This window comes from Doryrhamphus excisus, linkage group LG3 (genome assembly GCF_037039965.1).
Source record: "Doryrhamphus excisus strain RoL-2023G ecotype Guam linkage group LG3, RoL_Dexc_Guam_v1.1, whole genome shotgun sequence".
Taxonomy (NCBI): Eukaryota; Metazoa; Chordata; class Actinopteri; order Syngnathiformes; family Syngnathidae; genus Doryrhamphus; species Doryrhamphus excisus.
The window spans coordinates 1,289,803-1,300,179 of NC_136359.1; the positions used below are offsets into that span (position 1 = coordinate 1,289,803).

Consider the following 10,377-nt stretch of genomic DNA (forward strand, 5'->3'; position numbering starts at 1 on the left):
TTAAAACCGACCCGTGTCGCGCTTGCGTTCGCCAGCGGCAGCAGAACGCCCTCAAGTACGTGACGGAGGAGTGGGCGGCCATCGAGTACGAGCTGCTGCGCGAGCGAGGCCTCTGGGGGCCCCCCATCGGCTCCCACCTGGACAAGTTTGTGCTGGAGATGACGGAGGGCCCGTGTCGCATGAGGAAGAAGATGGTGCGCAACGACATGTTCTACATCCACTACCCGTACATACCAGACACCGACAACAACACCCACTCGGCTCAGGTACGCCTTTTATATGATGGAGGGATGGATGGAGGGAGGGATTGATGGAGGGAAGGAGGGAGGGAGGGAGGGAGGGAGGGATGGGTGGATGGAAGGGGACGGGGGAGCGATGGATGGATGTAGGGGCGGAGGGATGGATGGAGGGAGGAATCAATGGATGGAGGGAGGGATGGGTGGATGGAGGGGGTGGGGGGAGGGATGGATGATGTAGAGAGGGAGGGATGGATGGATGGGTGGAGGGAAGTAGGGAGGGATGGATGGATGGGTGGAGGGAAGTAGGGAGCTAGGGAGGGATGGATGGATGGAAGGAGACGGGGGAGCGATGGATGGATGGATGTAGGGATGGAGGGATGGATGGAGGGAGGGAGGGAGGGATGGAGTGAGGGAGGGATGGATGGGTGGGGGGAAGTAGGGAGCTAGGGAGGGAGGGTTGGATGGAGGGATGGAGAGAGCTAGGGAGGGAGGGAGGGATGGATGGATTGAAGGTGGGAGGGAGGGGGGGCGGATGGATGGATGGAGGGGGGAGGGAGGGATGGATGGATGGATTGAAGGGGGGAGGGATCGATGGATGTAGGGAGGGAGGGAGGAATGGATGGATGAATGGAGGGAGGGAGGGATAGATGGAGGAATGGTTGGAGTAAGGGATGGATGGATGGTTGGATGGAAGTAGGGCGCTAGGGAGGGAGGGATGGAGAGAGCTAGGGAGGGAGGGAGGGATGGATGGATGGATTGAAGGGGGGAGGGAGGGGGGACGGATGGATGGATGGATGGAGGGGGGAGGGAGGGATGGATGGATGGATTGAAGGGGGGAGGGAGGGGGGACGGATGGATGGATGGATGGAGGGGGGAGGGGGGACGGATGGATGGATGGAGGGGGGAGGGATGGGTGCTGGATGGAGGGGGGAGGGAGGGATGGGTGGAGGGATGGATTGAAGGAGGGAGGGGGGATGGATGGAGGGTCTAGGGATGTGCGAGTAATATTGGCTTTTTATTAATATTATAATAATATTTAATCATATTTAATATTTAAATAATATAAATATTTAAATGTTTTTTTCTCTTTTTAATTGAACATTTTATAAAATGTAAAAAAAATGTAATATTTTCTAATAAATTATTTTTAATAATTATTAGCTTTAAAATAATTATTAGTTATTAAATTTAGGATGATATATATTATTAACTTTTTTCTCTGCATATTTTGACTTTATTCCTGTAAACACGTTGTCCTTTTTTCCAGTTTTGCTGCTTTAAAAAAAAATCTTGTTAAATATGTTGCGGGCCGCATTTTGGACACCCCGGGTCCAGCGAGCACACGCTGACACGCCGGTCTCTCCACAGAAGCCCGTACGCTACCGCCGCGCCATCAGCTACGACAGCAAGGAGTACTTCGTGCGGCTGCTGTCGGGCAACCCGGGCATGTACCAGCACTCGGTGGAGCACAGCACCGAGGGGGAGACGGCGCCGCACGAGCCCGAGCACGGCGAGGACACCATCGCCAGGGTCAAAGGTGGGAAGGACGGTCGGCGACTCGGCGTCCCGAGAGCCTTTTGCTAACGAGCTCCTCCCCTCTCAGGCCTGGTCAAGGCGCCCCTCAAGAGGTCTCGCTCCACGGCGGACGGCGGCGACGAGGACGGCCAGGATCAGATCCAGGAGCCGCCGCTGGAGTCGGGCGGGCCCGAGGAGGAGCAGCGGACCGACAACACGTCTCTGCTGCGCCTCCTGGAGGAGGGCGAGAAGGTGGGCGCTCGGGGCGACCCCCCCCTCGTCTGACAGCTGCTCCCCCTCTTTGGCCAACGATGCGGTGTTTGTGTGTTGGCGTGCAGATCCAGCACATGTACCGCTGTGCCCGCGTGCAGGGCTTGGACACCAGCGAGGGTCTGCTGCTGTTCGGCAAGGAGCACTTCTACGTCATCGACGGCTACACCATGACCGTGTCCAGGGAGATCAGGGACATCGACACCCTGCCCCCCAAGTACGTGCCCCTGACCCGGGCCTGAGTGGCCTGCCCCAAAGGAGCCACGGCTAAGATGGGTGTGTCTTGTGTGTAGTTTGCACGAGGCCATCATCCCCCGAGGAGCCAGACAAGGTCAAAGCCAGCTGAAGCGAACGTGCAGCATCTTCGCCTACGAGGACATCAAGGAAGTACACAAGCGACGCTACCTGCTGCAGGTCAGGCCGCACCCCCACTCTCCTTTTTTTTTTTTTTTTTTCCCAACCAGTCTGGCTTCCAGAAGGCTTAAGTGTGTGTGTGTGTGTGTGTGTGTGTCGCAGCCGATGGCGGTGGAGGTGTTCTCAGCAGACGGGAGGAACTACTTGTTGGCTTTCCAGAAAGGAGTCCGCAACAAAGTCTACCAAAGGTACCGAACGTCTGAACCCAAAACCAACGCCAAACGGTGTAGCGTGACGTGTGTGCCATAACATGAAACGCCATGACGTCAGACTGCTATGAGATTAAACAACAACCCGAAACACCGTAACATAGGACGCCTTAAGATGGGACGCCTTAACACGGGACGCCTTAACACGGGACACCTTAAGACGGGTCGCCTTAACAAGGGACACCTTAACACGGGACACCTTAACACGGGACACCTTAACACGGACTGCCTTAACACGGACTGCCTTAGCACAGGACGCCTTAGCACGGGACGCCTTAGCACGGGACGCCTTAGCACGGGACGCCTTAGCACGGGACGCCTTCACACGGGACGCCTTCACACGGGACTCCTTAAGACGGGACGCCTTAACATGGGACGCCTTAACATCACGGCGTGACACGGGACGCCTTAAGATGGGACGCCTTAACACGGGACGCCTTAAGACAGGATGCCTTTACATCACACCGTAACACGGGGCGCCTGAACGCGGGGCACCTTAACACGGGACGCCTTAAGATGGGTCGCCTTAACAAGGGACGCCTTAAGATGGGACGCCTTAACACGGGACGCCTTAACACGGACTGCCTTAGCACGGGACGCCTTAGCACGGGACGCCTTAGCACGGGACGCCTTAGCACGGGACGCCTTAGCACGGAACGCCTTCACACGGGACGCCTTCACACGGGACGCCTTAACATGGGACGCCTTAACATCACGGCGTGACACGGGACGCCTTAAGATGGGACGCCTTAACACGGGACGCCTTAGCACGGGACGCCTTAAGACAGGATGCCTTTACATCACGCCGTAACACGGGGCGCCTGAACGCGGGGCACCTTAACACGGGACACCTTAACACGGGACGCCTTAACACGGGACGCCTTAACACAGGACGCCTTAACATCATGCCGTAAGACGGGGCGCCTGAACGCGGGGCACCTTAACACGGGACGCCTTAACACGGGACGCCTTAACATCATGCCGTAACACGGGGCGCCTGAACGCGGGGCACCTTAACACGGGACGCCTTAACACAGGACGCCTTAACACGGGACGCCTTAACACGGGACACCTTAACACGGGGCGCCTTAACGTGGGACGCCTTAACATGGGACACCTTAAGACGAAACATTGCAGCATAAAACATGAGAAGTGTAAACATAAAAATGTGCAGTGTTCTAACACAAGGACCGCCTGCGTGCTCCATGTTCCTCCTAGGTTCCTCGCGGTGGTGCCGTCGTTGGCGGACAGTTCGGAGTCGGTGTCGGGACAGAGACCCAACACCAGCGTGGAGCAGGGGTACGGCACCTTGGTACAGGACTCATGTTTGATGTACGGAGACTAAACTCTAGTCTGGTCATCCTTCAGGTCGGGTCTCCTCAGCACCCTGGTGGGAGAGAAGTCCGTGACTCAGAGATGGGAGGTAAGACCGGGCGCCCGCCTTCAAGTCACCCTGCGTGTCACCCCCACGCCTGTCCCTCACGTGTACTTCCTTTGTGTTTCCAGCGGGGGGAGATCAGTAACTTCCAGTACCTGATGCATCTCAACACGCTGGCGGGACGCTCCTACAACGACCTGATGCAGTACCCCGTCTTCCCTTGGATCCTGGCCGACTTCGACTCCGAGGTGAGCTCCGGGTGTCCGTGAGCGGCGTCGGCTGATGATCCCAAAGGCCTGGTCCTGTGACGCTTTTTCTTGGTGGTGCAGGAGCTGGACCTGAACAACCCGAAGACCTTCCGGAACCTGGCCAAGCCGATGGGAGCTCAGACGGACGACAGGCTGACCCAGTACAAGAAGCGCTACAAGGACTGGGAGGACCCCAACGGTAAGAACCAGACCCCCTGGACCATAAAGCCACATCCCCAAAACATTGAGGATGTTGCCTTCTTGCGTGTTTGAGCAGGAGAAACTCCCGCCTACCACTACGGCACCCACTACTCCTCCGCCATGATCGTGGCCTCCTACCTGGTGCGCATGGAGCCCTTCACCCAGATCTTCCTCAGACTCCAGGTCGGGCTTCCTGTAGCGTGTAGCGAAGGAGACGCAGAAATGTAACGACGCTTGCGTTCCCAGGGAGGACATTTCGACCTCGCCGACAGGATGTTCCACAGCGTGCGCGAAGCCTGGCTCTCCGCCTCCAAGCACAACATGGCCGACGTCAAGGAGCTCATCCCGGAGTTCTTCTACCTGCCCGAGTTCCTGCTCAACTCCAACAACTTTGACCTGGGTGAGTCGGGGGCTGACGTCGGGGACGTTTAGCCTCATTGATGCTAACTACTTCCTGTTTGATGGCACCAGGCGCCAAGCAGAACGGCACCAAGCTGGGCGACGTCATCCTGCCTCCCTGGGCCAAGGGCGACCCGCGGGAGTTCATCCGGGTCCACAGAGAGGTGCGCTGTCCCTTTTTCATCCCCGGGCGTGAACATACATTTGGACCGCCCGCTCACACCGCCCCCCGCTCTTTCCCAGGCGCTGGAGTGCGACTACGTGTCGGCTCACCTCCACGAGTGGATCGACCTGATCTTCGGCTACAAGCAGCAGGGGCCGCCCGCCGTGGAGGCGGTCAACGTCTTCCACCACCTGTTCTACGAGGGCCAGGTGGACATCTACAACATCAACGACCCGCTCAAGGAGACGGCCACCATCGGGTTCATCAACAACTTCGGACAGATCCCCAAGCAGGTGGCGCTAGCGCTAACGTGCTAAATGTTTTGGCGTGTACCTAACTCTCGGCGCCTCTTCGCCCGTTGCAGCTGTTCAAGAAGCCCCACCCTCCAAAACGAGTCCGCAGTAAAACCAACGGTGAAATGGCCAACGTTCCGCCAAGCTCCACCAGCGACAAGATCTTTTTTTACCACCTGGACAACCTCAGACCTTCGCTCGCGCCCGTCAAAGGTACGCACTCGTGCACGCGTCTCGCCGCACGTGTTGCCGAGTCTCCTCCTTCTGGTGACGCTTTGATCCGCTCCAGAGCTGAAAGAGCCCGTGGGTCAGATCGTGTGCACGGACAAAGGCATCCTAGCCGTGGAGCAAAACAAAGTCTTGGTTCCGCCCACGTGGAACAAGGCCTTCGCGTGGGGCTACGCCGACCTCAGCTGCCGCCTGGCCAACTACGAGTCCGACAAGGTCAGCGAGCAGGACTGAAATACCCCTCCCTGCATGTCATGACAGAAAATGCCATAACGTGAAATATTACAACGTAGAATGTCATAACTTGAAACATGGTAATACAAAACATCAGTGCCATGACATGAAATGTCATAACATGAAATGTCATAACTTGGAACACTGTAAGACCAAACACATAACAGGAAGTGCCATAACACAAAATGTCGTAACATGGAATGTTACAACATAGAATGTCATAACTTGAAACATGGTAATACAAAACACCAAAGTACCATAACATGAAATGTCATAACTTGAAACACTGTAAGACCAAAAATACTATAACAGGAAGTGCCATAACACAAAATGCTGTAACATGAAATATTACAACATAGAATGCCATAACTTGAAACATGGTAATACAAAACACCAAAGTACCATAACATGAAATGTCATAACTTGAAACACTGTAAGACCAAACACCATAACAGGAAGTGTCGTAACATGAAATATTACAACATAGAATGTCATAACTTGAAACATTGTAATACAAAACATCAAAGTGCCATAACATGAAATGACTTAAGTTGAAACACTGTAACAACATAACAGGAAGTACATAACACAAAACGATATAACACAAAATGTCAGAACATGAAATGTCATAAGTACCATAACATGAAACGACATAACTTGAAACATGGCAACAAATACCATAAGAGGAAACGCCATAACTTGAAACATGGTAACACAAACACCATAACAGGAAACACCATAACTTGAAACATGATAACACAAACACCATAACAGGAAACGCCATAACTTGAAACATGGTAACACAAACACCATAACAGGAAACACCATAACTTGAAACATGATAACACAAACACCATAACAGGAAACGCCATAACTTGAAACATGATAACACAAACACCATAACAGGAAACGCCATAACTTGAAACATGGTAACACAAACACCATAACAGGAAACACCATAACTTGAAACATGATAACACAAACACCATAACAGGAAATGCCATAACTTGAAACATGATAACACAAACACCATAACAGGAAGTGCCATAACTTGAAACATGATAACACAAACACCATACCAGGAAACGCCATAACTTGAAACATGATAACACAAACACCATAACAGGAAGTGCCATAACTTGAAACATGATAACACAAACACCATAACAGGAAACGCCATAACTTGAAACATGGTAACACAAACACCATAACAGGAAACGCCATAACTTGAAACATGATAACACAAACACCATAACAGGAAGTGCCATAACTTGAAACATGGTAACACAAACACCATAACAGTGGTAATTAATGGTAAAGGTAATGAAGGACATGTCTCCCTCTGCTGTTTGGCCCCAGCAATTGCAAGCACATCCGCTTTAGCGGCTGACCCCAAACTGCTGTGTTTTTCCAGGCGCTGGTGGTCTACGAGTGCCTGTCCGAGTGGGCCCAGATCCTGTGCGCCATCTGCCCCAACCCCAAGCTGGTCATCACGGGCGGGACCAGCACCGCCATCTGCGTCTGGGAGATGGGGACGTCCAAAGAGCGGGCCAAGTCCCTCACACTCAAACAGGTAGAACATGCGCTCGGACCGGGGGCTGGTTGAAGGGCGAGCGCCATGACACCATAACCCCCCCTCCTCCTCCACGCACCGCCCTGCTTACAGGCGCTGCTGGGTCACACGGACGCCGTCACATGTCTGACCGCGTCGTCGGCGTACCACATCGTGGTGAGCGGGTCCCGGGACAGAACGTGCATCGTGTGGGACCTCAACAAGCTGTCCTTCGTCACGCAGCTCAGGGGCCACCGGGCCCCCGTCTCCGCCCTGTGCATCAACGAGCTAACGGTGCGTCACCGTCGCCGCCCGGCGTCCGCTCGCCATGTGACGTTGCTAATGTGTCCACGCAGGGTGACATCGTGTCGTGCGCCGGCACCCACATCCACGTGTGGAGCATCAACGGCAGCCCCATCGCCAGCGCCAACACCTTCACCGGACGCAGCCAGCAGATCTCCTGCTGCTGCGTCTCCGAGATGAACGAGTGGGACACGCAGAACGTCATCGTCACCGGGCACTCGGACGGCGTCGTCAGGGTAACCACACCCCCCCCCCCACCCAACTTCCATCGGTGTGGAATATCCACATATTCATGGCTGACCCCCTTGTTGCAGTTCTGGAGGATGGAGTTCCTCCAAGTCCCGGAGACCCCCGCCCCCGAACCCGTGGAGCCCGACGTTCCCGACTGCTGCGGCGAGGAAAAGCTGGGTGAGTCCCGGCGAAAAAAGGACAAGAGCAGGACGCCGCAAACTCAAATGGGGTAAGGGACGTCTCACCGGCTGCTTGCTCGTCCCACAGAGGGCGGCACCGGGGGCGGTGGCACCGGGGGCGGCGCCAACGGCGACGACGACAGCAGCGAGTCGGACGGGGACGAAGGCAGTCTGAGTCAGGAGCACAAGAGCCCCCGCAACCCGTCTAGTGGGGGGGGGAGTCAGCCCGGCAGCGCCGTGCACAGACCCCGAGGTACCAGCCGGGACCACGACACAGTACTCTGTTCAGTACTCTGTTCAGTACTCTGTTCAGTACTCTGTTCTGTACTCTGTCGAGTACTCTGTCGAGTACTCTGTCGAGTACTCTGTTCAGTACTCTGTTCAGTACTCTGTTCTATACTCTGTTCTGTACTCTGTCCAGTACTCTGTTCTGTACTCTGTCGAGTACTCTGTCCAGTACTCTGTTCAGTACTCTGTTCAGTACTCTGTTCTGTACTCTGTTCTGTACTCTGTTCTGTACTCTGTTCTGTACGCTGTTGAGTACTCTGTCCAGTACTCTGTCCAGTACTCTGTCCAGTACTCTGTTCAGTACTCTGTTCAGTACTCTGTTCAGTACTCTGTTCAGTACTTTGTTGAGTACTCTGTTCAGTACTACTCTGTTCAGTACGCTGTTCAGTACTTTGTTTAGTACTCTGTTGAGTACTTTGTTGAGTACTCTGTTCAGTACTACTCTGTTCAGTACTACTCTGTTCAGTACTACTCTGTTCAGTACTACTCTGTTGAGTACTGTGTTCAGTACTACTTTGTTCAGTACTACTTTGTTCAGTACTACTCTGTTCAGTACTACTCTGTTCAGTACTCTGTTGAGTACTACTCTGTTGAGTACTCTGTTCACTACTTTGTTCAGTACTCTGTTCAGTACTTTGTGTTTGTATTTTTTTGCAGGCCCGTCGGCGCGAGCGGGGGCGTCGTGGTCGATGGACAGCGGCTCGGATGATTCCCACCGCTGGTCCGATAGCCTCAGCATCGACGAGAAGGACGGCTTCGTGTTCGTCAACTACTCGGAGGGACAACAACACGGCAAGGGCCCGGCGCACCCCCACCAGGCGCCCCACCAGGCGCCCCCCAACGCCGTCACCCACCTCCTCCACCCCCCCGCCGCGGAGGCGCGCACGTACAACCAGCTGAGGGCAGGTGAGCGTCTGAGGGCGGTGCCCCCCCCCCCAAACTGGGAACGTGCTAACCGTTAGCGTGTCCCGACAGGCTACCGGTGGGAACGCCAGCTGGTCTTCCGCAGCAAGCTGACCATGCACACCGCCTTCGACCGCAAAGACAACGCGCAGCCCGCCGACATCACCTCGCTCGCCATCTCCAAGTGAGCGCCGCAGACATCAGATTTTTTTTTTCCCGCGCCGTTCCATTCCTACTCCTGGTCTTGTCCCCAGGGACCACAGCAAGATCCTGGTGGGCGACGGACGGGGGCGCGTCTTCAGCTGGTCGGTCAGCGACCAGCCGGGTCGCTCGGCCGCCGACCACTGGGTCAAGGACGAGGTGGTGGACAGCTGCTCCGGGTGCGCCGTGCGCTTCTCCCTCACCGAGCGACGCCACCACTGCCGGAACTGCGGGCAGCTCTTCTGCCAGAAGTAAGGCTCCGGATCACCCGGTTTTTTGGGGCGTGGGGGGGGGGCGGGTCCAGGCCCCCGAGGTGACTTTGCGTCTTTGTGCCCGGCAGGTGCAGCCGCTTCCAGTCGGAGATCAGGAGGCTCAAGATCTCGTCCCCGGTGCGCGTTTGTCAGAACTGCTACTACAACCTGCAACACGAGCGTGGCAACGGGGGGGGCGGCGGCGGCGGCGAGGACAAGAACTGACGAGGCCCCGCTCACCCAGCCCCACCCTCCCCAACAAACTTGTGGATATTGTACATAGCAGGAGAGACCTTTTTAACTGAAGCAAGAGAGCGTCATAACAACCACACACCACAGGAGGGCGCCATTGCGGTAATGAATGTCACTACTTCATATGTCACTCCTTATGCAAAACCTGCCTTTTTTTTTTTTTTTTTTTTGCCAAATCAGCAAAATGATTTTGTTCTTGAAGACCTAAGTTGCTGCTTCCTGAAGACTGGACAAGAAATCCTTTCAGGTTTTTTTTTATAGATATATATTAAAAAAATAATCATATCTCTATCTTTATCTGCAGATGTTTAACAAAGTGCACGTCATGTATCGTCCGTTGTAGCCGCGCCGTTTACTTACTGTACAGACTTTTCTACCAAAAGGGACTCTTGTGTATTGTAGTTTTTCTTTTTAATATATCGTTTT

At 54.5% G+C, this 10,377-nt stretch overlaps 1 protein-coding gene across 1 annotated transcript in view; it reads left to right on the top strand.

Moving 5' to 3' along the window:
- wdfy3 (WD repeat and FYVE domain containing 3) overlaps window positions 1–10,120 on the top strand; it is a 48,827-nt gene extending 38,707 nt beyond the window's left edge. The window contains exons 43-67 of the mRNA XM_058070190.2: window positions 36–266; window positions 1,608–1,776; window positions 1,843–2,006; window positions 2,093–2,241; window positions 2,318–2,438; window positions 2,541–2,626; window positions 3,866–3,946; window positions 4,016–4,070; window positions 4,154–4,273; window positions 4,355–4,472; window positions 4,551–4,657; window positions 4,721–4,874; window positions 4,946–5,037; window positions 5,117–5,329; window positions 5,401–5,542; window positions 5,619–5,773; window positions 7,206–7,364; window positions 7,458–7,637; window positions 7,700–7,882; window positions 7,961–8,054; window positions 8,145–8,309; window positions 9,002–9,250; window positions 9,320–9,431; window positions 9,502–9,699; window positions 9,789–10,120. Coding sequence (XP_057926173.2) covers window positions 36–266; window positions 1,608–1,776; window positions 1,843–2,006; window positions 2,093–2,241; window positions 2,318–2,438; window positions 2,541–2,626; window positions 3,866–3,946; window positions 4,016–4,070; window positions 4,154–4,273; window positions 4,355–4,472; window positions 4,551–4,657; window positions 4,721–4,874; window positions 4,946–5,037; window positions 5,117–5,329; window positions 5,401–5,542; window positions 5,619–5,773; window positions 7,206–7,364; window positions 7,458–7,637; window positions 7,700–7,882; window positions 7,961–8,054; window positions 8,145–8,309; window positions 9,002–9,250; window positions 9,320–9,431; window positions 9,502–9,699; window positions 9,789–9,924 — 3,633 coding nt within the window. The 3' untranslated portion in view covers window positions 9,925–10,120. The remainder of the gene's footprint in view (window positions 1–35; window positions 267–1,607; window positions 1,777–1,842; window positions 2,007–2,092; window positions 2,242–2,317; window positions 2,439–2,540; window positions 2,627–3,865; window positions 3,947–4,015; window positions 4,071–4,153; window positions 4,274–4,354; window positions 4,473–4,550; window positions 4,658–4,720; window positions 4,875–4,945; window positions 5,038–5,116; window positions 5,330–5,400; window positions 5,543–5,618; window positions 5,774–7,205; window positions 7,365–7,457; window positions 7,638–7,699; window positions 7,883–7,960; window positions 8,055–8,144; window positions 8,310–9,001; window positions 9,251–9,319; window positions 9,432–9,501; window positions 9,700–9,788) is intronic.
- Window positions 10,121–10,377: the final 257 nt, after the last annotated feature.